Source organism: Ischnura elegans, chromosome 8, assembly GCF_921293095.1.
Source record: "Ischnura elegans chromosome 8, ioIscEleg1.1, whole genome shotgun sequence".
Classification (NCBI taxonomy): domain Eukaryota; kingdom Metazoa; phylum Arthropoda; class Insecta; order Odonata; family Coenagrionidae; genus Ischnura; species Ischnura elegans.
The window spans coordinates 24,332,876-24,350,467 of NC_060253.1; the positions used below are offsets into that span (position 1 = coordinate 24,332,876).

Below are 17,592 nucleotides of genomic sequence, written 5' to 3' on the forward strand. Positions count from 1 at the left end.
CGAAGACCTTAGCTTCGAAAGAAAATATCAAGTTACACAAGAACAAAAGAAACCTGCCTCCCCCTTTCTTTTCCGCTGAACTTTTTCAGCCTACACACTTCAAAGTTCCTTGTTTCTGGAGGTCAACTGCTGCATGAGTCACCTATTAGCCCAAAAGGTGTCTAACAATGACTTTTGGCAATTGGTATTATACTTTTATTAGATTGAAGTATTAGTAATGCGCACGTAATTCAACAAAGAATGATACCTAACACGATGCATTTCTAACGTTATTTAAGCATTTTAAGCAAGGAAATAGTCGGAATAATACAATGGTGATTCCTGGCGAATCTCAATATCCTCGCAGCTGAGCTTCTCCGCAGGTGATGCGGCATTTTTTTTCGAAAACAGGACATCAGATTACAATTTACGAATTATGCTACAAATCTCACCTGTCAGAGTTGCTAACAAAGCGATATCTTCTCATGATATTTTATCGTAGGTGTATTGATGCATTTAGCCATGGGCACATATGCACAGCACATATGCCGTTTTTTAATATTAATTTAATGAAAATTTCGATCCTTTATCAACTTTTACGCATCATTGTAGAGCTGTCGTTTGGCATAAAGAAACAAAACTGATGCCACGGGAAGCCTGCATTCTTATAGTCTTCCAATCCATGATGATCTTTCCGAACTGTTCGGAAGCAGTAGCTCAATGCTTAACGGAAGGTACCACAAAAGTCGATATTTTTTCCGCCATTGTTAATTTTTTTGAGAGGTTTCATGGGGGAAATCCGGGATTTTCGGATTTTTTCCCCCGATCGGTTCCCCACGTCGTACAATATCTTTTCACCACTCTAATTCACGAATTGACACAGTTCGTTAACTTGCCTAAAACGGCGTTGCATGCACTAAACGACAAGAGTCAGTCCTCTAGGTTGTTTCCAAGTTAACTACCAACGAGAAAACGTGTGCGCGACAGTGGTTGACATGAAATTCAAAGTATTCGAGATCGTACTTTTAGCATAATTATTCGAGATCTCAAATATCGAATACTTTCCAGTATTCAAGGTATTCGAGTATTCGCAGACACTTCGCACATCTCTAACTATAAGTGAATGTCAGATAATTACGTTTATTGATGACCCTACCTCTAAACACCTAGCATCAGGATTAACAGGTGGGTGGGGGGCAAAGTTTGTGGATCAAAGGTATAATGGTTAAAAAAAATATTTAGGAAACAGTGATTCAGACCATGGTGAATTGTCAATCTGGCATTAGGCACAGGATGCACCCTTAGAGGGAGTGTGGTGGCCCTCCATGCAGAGCATTGGGCAACTGATTCAAGGGTCCTGGGTTCAAATTGTGGGTGAAACCATCAAATAACCCCGAATTAAGTCTTTAAAGTGCAAGGTGGCCCAGGGAAAGCCATGCCCTACCCTGAAAATGTGAATTTCACGAGCCTATAAATTAGTTGAGTTATGATGATACAATGAACTTACCACATTGTAAACATTTTTAAATGTGGGGGCATACAGAGCCTGAGCATCAACTACTCTACTTTCACTTATCTTGCTATGAAATCTTTAAAATTGAAAATTTTCATTCCCTGTACTAAAATTCTCTTTCAGTCATATAAGAAGTTAACATGAGTTATTTTGATTGTTATTATTATAATGAGCTAATGAAATTCCTAATGAAAGATTAGAGGATAGAATAAAATCAGGGAAGTAATTTATTCCTCCACTTACACGTAATGGCTTGCAATTTTCACGAACATAACGCCCAGCTGAGCTTTTTTCTTCCCAGTCAAGTTTTCCATGGTAGAAATATTTGGTTTTAGTTTTTCTAGCCATCCTGAAAAGTAAAATTATAAAAGTTACCCAAATCGATGTGATGCACATAATCTTAAAGCAAAAATGACTACGAATATCAAAATTAGCATAACTATAAACATAATGTCATCTTACCTGTAGGGTATGGACCCTAATATCCGTTCCATCATAGCCAAGTGCTCACGGTTATCATGAGTTTGGAAGAGAGTTATGCCTAGGTATAACTCAAATATAATACACCCAATAGACCACACATCGCAAGGTTGAGACCAACCTAATTCTGGAAACGAATTTTTAAAAACCAGTTAATGCAGGAAAAAATACACAATTAAATAATCGAAAGACCTATCATAGATCACTCTTCAGTAAATTTTCTACACGAATATCATAGTCCATTTCCAATAACTCGAAAGATGATATTTTGACCATTTCCATTATGAGAGGAAATTAGAGATGTCAGAGCAATAATCTCCCAAGAGAGGGGGACTGCACTCCTATTGGCTACACCATATGGCCAGGCTTAAGCTCCAACTCCCGGCCCCATACCAAATTTCCATCTTACAACCTCCCATGTCATTTTAAGCAGACAATACTGGTTTACAATCCCTATACCAAAGTTGTTCTGTGTTTCATCTAATGACTAATGTTTGGTTCAATTCTTAGCCTCATACAATAAATCATACCTTAAGATTGTACAATACTAACTGCCCTGACATATACAGTTGTCATTACTTTGATACTACCTAACACTCCATCTGCGCAAAAGCAAATTATGCTGAGAACAACTAATATTACGACTGAATTCATTACTAGACTTTTGAGCTCCTAGATTAATAGAGAAATACTTATATTTTTGGAGATTACTGCATAAAAATGTTAACCCAAACCAAGTAAATTCTCTAAAAAATAAATCTAAGGATTGCACACCACCATCAGTGTTCTGAAAAGAAAAATTTACTCACAAAGTTCACAATACTTAATCCACATATACATACCCAGTATTACTTCAGGAGCACGATAATGTCTGGTGGACACTATAGTACTGTGGTGCTCATGGTCAAATGTTGCACTGCCAAAATCTATAAGCCTCACATCAGTATGCTTTACCCTCCGTATTTCTCTCCTCTGGCCCTAAATAATAAGAGAAAATTCTCAAGATGAAGTACATGGGGAGAAAGATTCAATTCATGAATACTGAAGTACCAGCTATCAATAAATTAAGTTAACAATCACTATCACACCACATTTGAAAATGTGGTGTGATAGTGATTTTGCTTTTCAATTTCACTGACTCCACTGAAAAAATATTAATTTTATGTACTTTAAAATTCCAATTTATGACATAGATAGCATACTAGACCTGTCAGTTTTTGTTACTTGAGAGTACATGCACAAGATATTTTGAGAAAATAATAATATATCTTTGTATTTACAAACATAAGTCTTCATAAGACAATATAATCTGATAAAGTTTAAATTTTGGCCATCACCATTATCAGAACTGGCTTTTCATAATAAATAAATGCCATTCAAAACTGATTGCAACCAGCATGACAAGGTTGTTCATATTATGGAACCCCCACCAGCCACACACAGTTTACTTTTCCATACTTTTTTTATAAAAATTCATCAAACATGCTAGGTTCGTATTACATAAGATTACAAAGACTTATGTTTTACACCAGGAAGATCCATCAAGTGACTACATGCATTCAATACATGGATGTTTTCAGAGTATTAAGTATTATGAGAGTGAAGTTCACAATAAAGTTCATCAGAGATTAAAGTTTCCTTAAGATCATTTCAACAATGCAACCTATGAATTGAAGTTAGTATCATCACTATAACTCAACCTCAAGAGTTGAAAGCAATAGTGCAGGTGTAAAAGCCATTCACAGGTACTCTTCCCACTTGGGTGATGGCTTCCTCAGCTATGGACTGAGAATAACTAATACATTGGGAAATGCTGTTCTCTCTAAACACAATGCTAATTATGCATTAAAATGTGAATATCTCATATAATTCTTATCAACTAGATGATATCTCCTACCAGGTGCATTATAATTAAATAATATAATTTTTATGAATACAGAAATTCACCTTAATGCATCAGCATCAAATTAGAGTCATAGTATATTAATTAATTAGTCAATAATATAATATTGAGAGATTTTGATTGTACAATATTTCAGTAGTTTTGAGTGACTAACTACTTACTATGAGAATGCCTGCCACTGGATAAAAACAGCATTGATTCCTTTTTTGGCAATGTTACACATACTTCTTATGAGTTTGAAGAGTACTTAAGTGATACCTTTAAAATTTTATATAAATTAAATCAAGGATGATGACCCTGACAGCATCTATACATATGCTGGAAATATTGGTTACCTTTTTGGAGGCATAAACCACATCATAGTCCGAGTCCACAAACAAAATGTTCTCCGGCTTCAAGTCTGTGTGAGTCAGCTTGTGGTCATGCAGGAAACGAACAGCATAGCAAAGCTGGTACGCAATATGGCGAACTTGTTCCAGAGGGTAAGGTTGGTAGTTATTTTCTTTCTAATGTAGAAAAAAGAAGAAAAAAGGCATAAGTACATCATTAAGGCTTCACAAGCAACACTATCTAACAAAGAAGAAAACCTCAAAATACATTATGTATATATAGGGATGGACGGATCCAGGATTTTTTTCCGATCCAGATCAGATATTTGATTTCAGGTGTCTGATCTTCAGATATTTTTGGATTCAAATTTATTTTCTATTGCCTTCTGTAAAACAAAGTAATTATTCAAGTTGCTTCTGAAAGCATACAGGGCATGCTAAGTTCTTCATATCCCTTTGATGCTTTACTATTCTTCAGAAACTCGTGCACATAGTAATATGATATTTGTAAGGTTCTTCAGCATGCATGAAAATATTAGTGTAAGCTTTCTCCTCTCAGCCTCGATGCAAGAGGCTGTATAACAGCTCTCTCTCTCTCTCAGGGGGATATTTTACTTCACATTAAAATCATAACACATTGCAAAAATTCTCCATCAAATATTACATGCTTGGGACATTTTTCAATGTTACTTCTTTCATTAGTCTTAGGCCCGTATTCTTAGTCGACCCTGTAGGGCCAACCGACTCTGGATACGTCATCAGCCCCTACATAAACCGATCTCGCACTACATACACCATATCAAGCCCTACATATGGCCGTTTTTGGAACTAAACAGGCCCTACTTGATGCAGGGTACCCGAATCAGGCCCTACACCCTACAAAAACATGGTGGCCAAATATCGTCTCCTGATCACTTCGATTAAAGAATCTATGTTACAATGGATATTAAGGGAGACAAGCTCACACAAACCATTTTAAAATGTATAGTAACACAGCGGAAAGGTAATAATACTACCACTTTATACCACCAAGTTAAATAAATTATAAAATTGACTGAACTAATAATAACAATATAGCAGCATGCATGCACCTCGTTTCTATGAATATATAATATTTTTCACGTTTGGCACTCGATATACTTTTGGGAAACCAATACTTAGTTTACGTATGACCATAGAAAACGTATTTTCATGCCACTATTTGCCACATAATAAACTTAACTGTGGAAGGTGAAAACGAATGACGAAGCTTGATGATGCAACGTAAGTTCCCACGTCAATGATCATATTTGCTCCGTACTTTTTACTATCTTATACAGACCGCTTTTGAATTAATTTAAAGACAAGGTTCTACTTTTGACTCGATATGAGTGTTTGTAGGGATAATTAAGCTACCGACACGACCTGGCGGACGACACTGATTGTTCATTTACCTTGAGCTGTTGCCCAAACAATACGTCTGAAAATTATCGGACGTCTTTTCTTAGTTTCATAGTCAGTTGCCATTATGCCACCAAAGTGGAAAATTGGCACTTCATCATCATCTACGTCATATCAGAGAACTTGACGACGGAATCACCCCCCACCACTTATGTAGGGTCAACTGAGAAACGCATGTAGGGGCCTTTTGTTATGTAGGGACGGATATGTAGGGTCGACTAAGAATACAGCCCTTAGTCCTATTTCATGAGTGAGCTCACCACTAAAAAATTAGTACTAAAGACAAGATGGTGCTTTGAAGGCAAGAATAACATAATGAAAAAAATTATAGATTCAGATTTTAAGCTACAAAGACTTTTTTAACAGACATCAATAACACCAAGAGATAAGATATGACCACATACTTGCTGACATACAGCAGCAACATTTCCACAGTGGCTTAATGCTGGTAATTCACCAGCATTTGTTTACACTAGAAATATTTCTGCTATAATAGGTTACATCTGAAATCTGTTATTTACAAAAGTATGATGAGAATGTGTTATTTGTGATTCTCTGATGCATGAAAAGATCTCAAACAGATTACAAATACAAAATAAAAAAATTCAAATGTCTTACCAAGAAATCAAACACGCTCAGTCCCAGAAGTTCAAATGCAATACACATGTGGCCATGGTAATCAAACCAATCCAGCATCTTCACACACAAGCTGAAATAAAAAATTCATAAATAAATTCTTAAGAGCCATAAAATAGTAAAACCTTGATTAGTAGTAATCTTTGATAGGAGAAAAATAAGATATAAATGCATTACTTATAACTAATGAATATCAAAATTTATAATGACAGTGGAATTTTGTTAGAACATTCTTCCTTAGCACAGCGATTTCTCATGATCCTATACCATCAGGACAAAATACAGGGAAAACTGTTTGGTTAGTATGTTTCAAAGAGCGGTGCTTTCGTGGGTACTAAGTTAAATTACTTGCCATAAAGCAATCCTTCAGTTCTTTTCTATTTAAATTTTCAGGTGTTTAAACCACTGATTTCACTACTTAGTATATTATTATTGGCCACTGACCTTCTAACATTAATCCTAATGTATTCCTCAATTTTTGTGTCTCAGTGAATAAAAATATGCAGCCACTTCCCAGGAGTGTCAGACTATACATTTCTGCAGCCAATGAGAAGCCAAGATCATCCCCACCCCGAGATCCTTACCCAGGGAACATTGACAGTTGCAGTTATTGCACTTGCTATGATTGCAAGGGCAGTTGAATTGAATTTTCAATGGAAACAAAATGAGTGGCGAAGCAGATAACTGCAGAAAAGATTGATATTCTTGAAGAAGTAGATCAATATTCACCCGTTAAGCAGTCAAATTAGCAAGAAGATAAACATTCCTACATCCACTTCGAGAACAATTGTAAGTAACCATGACCTTACTGCCAGATCAAACATACACATCTAAAGGAGAAAAATTCCATGGTAGGATATTAAATATAGAGAGACTGACAGGTCGGTTGTGCTGCAATGAGAGTGGTATTTTAACACCAAACTAGGAGGGAAAAATAAAAAAAAATTACTTTTTGCCGAACAATATGCTCATCATCCCATTGATACAAGTTACCAAAGCAATATTTAGGTTAAATTCTTTCCAGCAAACACAACCAGTCATCTTCAGCCCCTTCACCAAGACATTATCCAACATTTTGAGCAAAATTATAGAAGACGATCTATACAAAAGAGGCTACAAAAACTTCATGCACCTGAGCACAGAAATGAGTCTGATCCATTTTGCACTTTAGCAATGCAGTAAAGGTTGTGGAGTACAGAATTATAAGAATAAGTGAATTGATATTAAATAAAGATTGGAGTTACTACAAGGACTAGTAAGATTGATCTGTTATCCTGGGTAGTATGTTTATCTTTTGTGAGTTTCAAAAGTGTACTAACGTAACAAGCTCTACAGCAGTTCTCCATTACATGATGCTCAGTAACTTCCCTTTTCCCTCCTATCATTGACATGGAAACTACAAAGAGTTGAGATGTTACCAACAGCTTATAAGAAGCAGCCCCAAAAACAAAACCATGATCACATTTTATTAAGTTCGACCCTCAATCACTCCGAAATGTCCTCAAACCCTGACAAATCTCATGACTTGGTATTAATGCCACCTCAACTAAAACAACAGTATGAAAACAAAGAGCTGTAAAAACTCAACTTCAAAAGAAGAAATAAGTAGGGACTGAAACAGCAATGTAAGATATACACAACACACCCAGAAACAAGCAACACACCACGAAACTGAACAAAGATCTTTTACCACAAAAAATGCAATTGAAAAATAGACACCCTCTGCATTACCGCTCTTCAAACCAAAACTGACCTAACGAAAAATTAATTTTGATGAAAACTTTCCTATAAATGAGATGGGAATACTTAAAAAAAAAAAAAAATAATAATAATAATATAATTTAATAAAGCCTGTCTCTCTGTAAACAGTAATGATGTCTATTTTAATTTCAGAATTCCCACATTGGCTAAAAAACAAAGGCTAGATAAAATGCACCAAGGAAAAAAAGCATTGGAATCTTATATAATACGTCAAAATTAGGAACAAACACACATCTCTGAGAAATAAAAAATTCAGACTCACTGTCGGGCGCTAGGATCCTTTTCTGCAATCTTCTCCAGGGCGTTTATTTCAAGCTTAGCAGCTTCTCTGTACTTCTCCACATTTTTAATTATCTTCAGGGCCATTGTTTGATCTCTCCTATGGACATGAAAAGTTACCAGATTAGCCAATATATTAAGCCTAAGGCCAATTGACCCTTTGCACTCACATTCTTTCATCCTCTATACCAGTGGTCCACTCTGGATTTAACTTTTAAATACCCCTGGATATAAGATTCATGGTTCCCACTCAAACTACGAAAATAAAATTCACGGTTTTTTCCAGGTTTTAATGGCCTAGATGTTGTCACATTCACAGTTTCTAGATAAGGCATTTTAGGCAGAAATATTGAACATACGTAACAATCATCGGCCGCACGTTAAATAAAAATTAACGAAACACGACAGATGCCGTGAATGCAAACACAGCAATGAAAGTCTCTTTTGGAAAGTGTCTGCGTGTAATTGATGTTGAAATCTGATGGACATTTCTATTTTTCTTTTGACCTGTCAATTGTAGTCCTAAAATCAACTTTGAGAGATTTTTTTAAGGTTTAATAATGAAATTCACGGCTTTTTCCAGGTTTTTTCATGGTAGATGAAATTCACGGCTTATTCACGGATACAGGCATCCCCCGAGTTACATACGTCTCGACTTACGTAAATCCGTACTAATGTAAGCGATAACCGTATTTCAAATGATTACGTTAATTTTCGAATGCGAGCGCAAAGAAGTAGATATTCGCTCATACAACCTATGGTAGAAAAAATATCGAATAGTTATTGAGTTTTTTACGTGCTAGAAATAACAAGGTGACCCATTTTTGTCATTCCTCAAAGGAATTTTTATTAATTTCTGTAGAAATATCGCTTATAATTCCCAAGTTAGCTATCAACGTGAAAATTTGCAGTTCTAGCGACGGATGTGGTTGCGCTCATTCCTGTACGATACAACTTGTTATACAGCATGCACACCCGAACTTCGACTTGCAACTATTTAAAAATTGTATCCTTAAGTTTGGACATTTCCATCTGTGGAATTAAAAGAAAATGAAGTTCAAGCAGAAATCTTTATTGCGGAAAAGAATTGCTTAGTACCCACGTAACGGCATTGAAATTTTGAGTGTTGGCAATGAATGCCGCGAAAAAGTTAAGAAAAAGTTGACACACGATATTACTTGCGTAATTGTTTACATGTTTCTGGCGGAAAATTTTATTAAGCTGCATTTTCTCGTTCTATCATATTGTGTGCAACTTGAAATGAATATTGCATCATTGAAAGCTTTTCCCCACTAACTTTGTTGCACGTTAATGACGGAGTTGGCTGAATAAAAGCTCACTTTTAATTAGCTTTGTGCTTTGGAAATACTCTTTGATGTTTCCAGTGAAGTAAATATTCAAATGATGATATTTTCACGTTATTTTATTGAGATATGAGAGAATGAAAGTATGTTTCCGTGAGTGTATGTGCATGTGAATATATCAAAGAATATAGTAAGTTACTAGTATTTTTTTGTATGTTATTTGCTCGTAATCCTAGACACTCCTACGTGTATTAACTGTGACAGTGAAACCACCAGATTCATCGATCAACGTAATATATAAAAGGCAGAAGATATAATGATTATAGGTAGGTAGACAATGCATTATTTGGGCCCTTAGATCACAGTATAACATAATGAATCAATTTAAGTATTCAGTTTAGTTACGTAGCGTTGAGATACCGTACTTTCACAAATCCACGCGATCGGTCAACTCTGGGAATAATATTACGCATTTTGATTGGCAATGCTCGAGATGCAACTCTCAGACTATATTAATTTTTATCGATTTTGTATCTAATAATGTAAGGATATGCGGCCGAGTTCATGAATATCACAGTGAATTGAATGAAACTTCACCGAGAATTTACAGCGCATTTCTCCACTGAGAATTCCACCGCGCCGATCGCAATCTCTGAAGCACTAACGCAAAGGTTCGACTTACATAAATTTCGACTTACGCAGAGTCTGCCTGAATGCATCTCTTCCGTAACTCGGGGGATGCCTGTATAAAGTTTTCACGGTTGAGTGGGAACCCTGAAGATTGGTGTGCTGTGTGACACTCCCACGCAAGTTGGTAGTGAGCCACTCTGCACTTAGTATTACTCGACACCTAAGTGGAAGGGCTAAGAAATAATATTTAGAGGATTTCATAAATCAGTGTCTCAATATTTATAATATGATAACTTCACATCAACATGAAAAACTAATTCTACCAGAAGAGTACACACGAATGACAAAATTTCATGGCTCAATTGCCCCATGATCAACAGGAGGTATTTAACAGCAAGGCTATGAACAACAAAAATTGTTCTGAGTATTTACGAGGAGGAAGGGATATACATTTTGGGAGGTTCATTTGGAGCCCATGCACTCAAGTACTCTTCAAGTCTACTCTTTCCACAGTTACTGGATGCTTGGCTGCAGGCTAGGTGCTTGAACAAGGGAATTCAATTCAACAGGTTTCGAGAGCGTTCAGACACAAGTGAATAGTCTACTGTCACCAAAGCACAGCTAAAATCTCCCACAAATTTCTGAGGCGGAGGAATTTGAGCCCCCTGACCCACCTTCACTTTGCCACAGCCTTACTTCTTAAGTTTGAGAAGCACAGGGGCAATGAATGTTGATAAATGACAAGAGGGATTTTATATACTTACATGTGGATATCCTTCACTTTGACAACCTTGCCAAATGTTCCTTCTCCTAAGGTGGCCAGGATCTTGTCTGTAGGCATCACCGAGCAACGGAGGAAAATGGAAAGAAAGAACCAGAGGTGGCAGAGTGGCATCAGGGAGAGAGGAAGGTTGAGTGAGGAGGAAGGGGAGGGATAGAAAAGCCACAAGGCCAACCCCCAGCATGCATCATGTTAGTTAATTGAACACAGTGACTTGCCCCGCCTTCCAAAGAAATGCAATAGTGAAGAGCATTTTAACTTGTGGGGGGACCGTGCACACCTGCTACAAAATTACAAGAGCTCTTCCACAACCCTAAGCAGCAGAAAATAAACAGTGACGATGGTGATTTCATTTACTGACACAGGAAAATGTTATTCCTTCCATTCTGAAGTTCAGAAATTAAGTCTCCAGCACATTGATACACTTGAACCCCTTTGCTGGATCAAATAGAATCATGCTTAAAGAAAATAAAACCCCTGACATGGCATCCTGCAAAAATGATCCTCAAATCAAAAATACAACAAAGGGCATACGTGTGCACGATCCATCCAACAACATACCCACTGTAGGCATGATTATCAAACCACAGAGGCTCAAAATTGAAGGCAGAGAGTAATGAAGGACTTGGGAAAAGACCAATCTATGGGCGATCCCCACAACACTGCAAAAGCTATAATCATCACAGGATCAATTTCTAAGTTATAACTGTTACAGAGACAGTGCTTCTTTTTTCCCTTATGAAGGAATGGAAAAATGTAACAGATATAATTAAAGAGTAAGCATCTTCTTGCTGGTCATTCATGCAGAACCCCCAACCCATTATCTTGGCTCTTGCAGATATAAAATTATATTCTTCCCATGACAATCATATTCTCAGCAGAGGGCCAAAATCAGGTTAAACCCTCACCCCTGACAACTTTATGGCAGAGAAACTGCAAACCCTCACCAGAATGGTGTGTAAGGAGGCTTTTCAAAGACAAAGAGGCAATAATGAAATCTTTCCCCCTTCAATTACTTTACACTATTTCTTATTTCATGTAGGGACAAACATCTGAGAACTTCTTGAATGAGAGGAGGGAATATATTTATCTAAAGATTAGGCATAGACCACTCAACCCAAACTTAATTTCCATCATTTTGAAAAAAAGCTTTTGAATGTAGAGATGCCTAAGTAGGAAAAGATGAGTAGATCCAAATTGATTCTAGCCCCAATAATTACTCCCAGGGTCCTTTTAACAATAAATGCTCATTGGGGAATTTCATTTAAATCACAGATACCCCAAGAAGTGAACACTAATCCAAGAGTCTTGGGTAGAAATATCCAGCTAGGATTGAAAGGCAACAGCACATCCCCTTTTCATCTGAACCCCCATCGGAGGACTTTCACAAACGGGCTTCAGGTTAAAGGAAGAAATTTTGAGTCAGTTGGAGTAGAGAGAAATAGTAGTTACTACTACATAAACTTGGTTGTATTCACGAACATCGGTCTTGGAGCAAGTCTCCGTGGCGGTATATCAGGTGCCCCTCTTCATCATCCTCGACGGAAGGTGCTCGAGAGCTCTGTCGCATGCCCAATCCATCCGTCCATGGTAGGAGCGACCAACCGGAGCACAGTACGCCACACCGAGACCCATGGGGGGGAAGGGGTGGTTTTCGTCGGATGGGTTGGCACAGCCAATTGGTGGCGTCGGGTCGGGCGTAGGCCGCAAGCGGGCGGTTGGACGGCAGGGAGTGGTGGGTTTGCACAATTCATCACGCAGGTCGGCCATCACACGACAATTGCCGGCCGACCACCACCAATCACCACCACCGTGTTGGAGACGCGTGAGCAACCACGAGCAAAATCCAGCAATTCGTGTCGATGCCAAGACAGAGAAGGGACACACGCGGGATGTGGAGGGAGAAGAGAGAAGAGAAGAGAACGGGACTTTTGTAATTGGGCGGAGAGAGAGAGAAAGAATGGGACTGGCATGGGATGTCATGATGGGTTCTGGGGAGTGGGGTGGGAGGGATGTTGGGGGAGGGGGGAGGTCTCGGGTGCCAGGGGGAGAGTGGGGAGGTTCACCGAGAAGGGGTGGCCCCTCCCCCTCCCCCCAGTGGCACCCTAGGGCTCTCCCGCCATCCCTTGAGCAGCGAAGGCCGCTAGCACCACAATCACACTCAAGACGAGGGGGCTGTTTCAAGGGGTAAGCACCCCAACCCACTTGAAAAAGGCAAACAACTTAAAAAGAAGTCTCTCTAGAACCCAAAGTTCAATGCTCTCATTCAAATCCTACTCATGGATCAAGATGGATCATAACCACAATACAGTACACACACTGAGTCAAAAAGAGATATATGCATTGACAGTTAAGAGAATAAACACCATGAATTATTCTCTCAGGCTATTTAACAACAATATCACATCCACCCAGATAGATTGAAGTAAGAGCATTGACATAAAATAAATAACATAACAGGAGCAAACATGGGACAAGTTAAAAAAAAAAGATCAAAACCAAATTTGCCTGATGCTCCCATTTTGCATAAATAAAAAGAGTATTTCTGTAATCTACTCTTCTCAATGCAGAAAACATGACTGTCTGATGCCAAGTTAGAAATGAAATTTCAAATAAATTTTAAACGAGTGTACATGGAAAACGTAGAATGTACTAACCTAATGGCTAATAGGGACAATAACATCGTCAGTCATCATTGCAAACATGCTTTATTAACATGTCTCCAAGACTGTTCTCCCATTTCAGCCATGGTTCCTAATAGTTATAGGATGAGTTGAGTGATGTAAGTACAAGTTTACTCTTTCCTTAATCACGCAAATGCATTTTTATCATACTTTAAATACAAACACACGAAACATGCACAAAAACAATGTCACATTGTGAAATTGTAAGCAAAAAGTCTCAGTATCAGTTATCAACATAGGTTCTTCATGGATAGTTCATTGACAGTGCTTCAAATGAAGGATTCCACACTTATATTACACAGGATGTGACATGTGAATTGGCAGAAAATAAACAATAACAAGGGGCAGGAACATTGATATTAGACAAGCTGTGTTCATGATTAGTGGAGCTTGGGAATGAACCTAATTATTAGCTGATTAGAGTCGTTGTATTAAGAAGCCGAAATGTCTCAAAAAAAAATTAAGCTGATAATCATATCCAAAGGAGTCGGAATGAATAGAATCATATAACCTCATGTTGTCTACATTAAACTAATTCATAGCAAAACAAATACGTCATGGGAATACATTAAAATTAATTCTAAAATTCATAATGTACAGCACACAATTAGTACCCCTTTCAGAAATTTAAAAATTTCTCCACGGCAATCTGAGTAACCTTGAAATGCTGAGAACAAAATCAGTACATACGGTTCCAAACATCTTCTCTAACTGATTTTAAATCGTTAACCATATTTATATCAAGAAATATGACCGCAGTCAAAATGATGGAGTAAATTTTACTTAACTCTCAAGTACATATTAGGTTTCACTAAGATGTTGGAGAGCCTACCTTGAAAAATGTCACAATAAGAGAGAAGACGTTGCTACTGAACTTTAATATCAGCCTGGCCTTTATCACTATATACATTCCTTAGTTCAAAATCCTGCATATAAAATCCACTTGGTATTTTAAAGGAGTAGTCACAAGATGGCATGAGGGTAGTCGTGCAGTGGGAAGCTATCGCAGGGGGCACACACTGTAGAGAGCAAGCTGTTAAACGAGGAGGCAGCACACAAAGCCCTCCCACCCCGAAGGCCCTACTTACGACCGCCACCTTGGCTGACAACACCCTGGCAGAGGTGGCCGCGCTTGGGGCTTTGACGTCGGCACCAGCAGGCGGAATGGCTGACGCCCCTGCCTGCCTTACCCCAACATCTTGCCTACCCCCAACATCTTGCCTACCCCCACCGTCTTGCCTACCCCCACCGTCTTGCCTCACCCCAACGTCTTGCTTGACCCCACCATCTTGCCTGTCGGCATCCTGTCTTCCCTTAGCTGAGGGACCCTTCTCACTGGGGGTCACCATGGTGGAGGCGCCGTAAACTTCGTCGAGGGCAGCGTACTTCATGATCAGCGCCTGAATCTCTTTGCGCTTTGCCTCTCGCTCGGCGCTTTCCTTAGATGGGGGCGGAGGGGGGCGTGGCGCGCCCCGGGCGGCCCTCAGCGCGTCCACCCCTCCGCCCTCCTTGAACTCACTGCGCGTTGAGGGCCCTCCCGCCCCACGGGGACCCTGGCCCTCGCGTTCGCTCTCGCCCCGCCGCCTCCGACCGCCCCCTGCCCCTCCATAGTACGTCAGCCGATACGGCGTCAACTTCTCCCGCTCGCCCCGCTTCCGAGCCTCCGACGGCAGCTCCACGGGCCCTCCTGGGCCCCACTCCCGGTGAGCCCTCCTCCCGTAAGTGCGACCCGCGAGGCGCGCATCCTCCGAGCGTCTACTGCTTGCCGTCGTCTCGTATGCCACGCCGTAGCGGGAGCTGCCCTTGAGACTACCCTCCACTCTGCTCGCGCCCCTGCCGTCATCCGCCTCCCGACGACGGTACACCCGCTCAAGCTCGGCGCGCACCGACGTCTCCTCGGGACGCCGTTCCAGGCGCGACGACGCCGGCTGGTAGGAGCGCAGGCGCCCCGAGTACGAAGACGACGGGACATAGGACGTCGAGGAGGTCTTCTCCAGAGGTGTAGGTTGAGCTTCGGCGTCCGTCTTTGTGGTATTCTGGCCACCAGCGTCTTGCGACGACTGCCGGCTTACGCGCGTAGTCAATCGCTGGATGAGGCTGGTACAGGTGCGCACCACGTCCGAGTCGGCGAACATGTTGGAGACGGAGCCGCTGAGCGCGGAGGTGGCCGAGCGCGCGTACGCACGGCGCCTCGAAGCCGCCGACGCACGCTGGCTCTGCGCGGCGCCGGTGGCGGCGCCACTGCTGCGGTACGATGAGGAAGAGGGGGCAGCCATGGCGCCGGGACTGCCCTCTACGCGAGCACCGCAGCGGGAGATAACCAGAGGGTTAGAAGCGGGCGGGTCATTCCCAAGAACAATATGCGACTAAATTCAGAAACAGGCTCAGCGCTGCTGGCGTTTTTCCAGGAGTCAACCTCCCCAAATTAATTTAAGAAAACGGTAGGGCTGGAACACTTACGCTCCCAGGAGCCCAGTAATGTGATAAAAGAGAGAGAATCCTTAACCGACCGTTAGAATGTGCTTTTTTCTTATCTTATTTCCGGGAAATAAATGAGATATAGTTAGAAGTCCCAAAATGTTCATCATCAAATCATTCCTTAAAATTTCATGTCCACGAACCTCCTTTGAATGGCCAGTGCATGACGTAAGAGAGCAGGTCGTGTGCTCCGCAAGAGACGAGCATCCCTCAAGGTACGATGAGCGCCTTATCCCATTGGGAGATGGAGAGAGGAAGTGGCGAGGACGGTGCGAATTTCCCTGGCGCCCCAAATACGCAATCGGTATCCCCCAACCCTCCGCGTCTAACTTTAGAAAGGGACCGAGTGGGGGCGCGGGAAACAACAATCGCCAAGGGGAGCAGCCGATTATTGTGGTCGAGGGTCAAAACTTTCTTTCCGCGCTGCTCCACCTCGAATTTTGGGTGTCTTCTGCGACGCTGTGTGCCACATTCGATAAATAGAACTTCGTACACAACTGGTTCGGGGCAAATGCTAAAAGAGCAACGAGATTCGCGTAATCTACAAAATATTTTATTCCCAAGAATCTTTGAAACCGCAAGTGAACGCGATAGCCACGACTCGGAATAAAAATAATACATAAGTACAACTAAATACCTACAGAAAAAATAATTCGTGCAGTGCGATAAAAAACTTTCTACCTAAACAACTATTTGCTTATAATCACAAAGACGACATTTCACTTGGACGAACTGAGTGGTATTTTCGTCGAAAATGAACAAGAACAATCCGTTCGTCAGCATTCTCTAGCCAAATAGGGTATATTCGACCGAACTGTATGACTGGCATTGACCCAGGGCAGAAAAATAAGATCTAACGATGAAGTCCTCTCGGGTTTTTATTAGGGTGACGGTTTTAAAGGGTACCGACGCTTCGCAAGCACTTTCTACCATTGTCTCCAGCACTCACCCCGAGGACGATGCCACACTACAACTCCTAAAACTAAGTACCCACCCACATCTTTGCCAAGCCGTAGTAATGGGAGGATTTCATCACCAAAATCAACTGGCATAAACAACGGTCTAAAAAAGATGCCATCCAAGAGAGATACGGATAGGTAGATTTCCGCATTATCAATAACTTAAGGTTGAAGATATCGTCATGAGTCAACGGGAAACTAGTATACAAGACCAAAGGCCCAAAAACGTCAGAGGGGTAAGGCAATTATTTGCAACATTGGACGACACCTATGCGAAGTATTATCAGTCTAACGACCACAGTAATGGCACACTTGGCTCCCGTTGGTAAGTTTCGCGCCGCTTTTTGGCACACCGGTCATAAAAGGATTCTCATCGCGAGCATTGGATATTTGATACCCTTCCCAAATCGACCTAACTTCTAGGACAAAGGCAATT

The 17,592-nt window shown here is 40.4% G+C and overlaps 1 protein-coding gene across 5 annotated transcripts in view; it reads right to left on the reverse strand.

The window, feature by feature from the left end:
* The window catches only part of LOC124164547 (dual specificity protein kinase CLK2), an 80,365-nt gene that overhangs the window by 3,405 nt on the left and 59,368 nt on the right, over positions 1-17,592 (reverse strand). For 2 of the 5 annotated variants that reach the window (XM_046541918.1, XM_046541919.1), the window contains 8 exons: positions 12,518-12,596; positions 11,019-11,085; positions 8,304-8,420; positions 6,263-6,353; positions 4,211-4,381; positions 2,815-2,950; positions 1,955-2,099; positions 1,736-1,841 (listed from right to left, as the gene is read on the reverse strand). In XM_046541918.1, coding sequence (XP_046397874.1) covers positions 1,736-1,841; positions 1,955-2,099; positions 2,815-2,950; positions 4,211-4,381; positions 6,263-6,353; positions 8,304-8,420; positions 11,019-11,085; positions 12,518-12,596 — 912 coding nt within the window. Of the gene's footprint in view, positions 1-1,735; positions 1,842-1,954; positions 2,100-2,814; positions 2,951-4,210; positions 4,382-6,262; positions 6,354-8,303; positions 8,421-11,018; positions 11,086-12,517; positions 12,597-14,807; positions 16,013-16,340; positions 17,589-17,592 lie in introns of those variants that run through there. The other 3 variants (XM_046541916.1, XM_046541915.1, XM_046541917.1) reach the window with 3 other exon arrangements.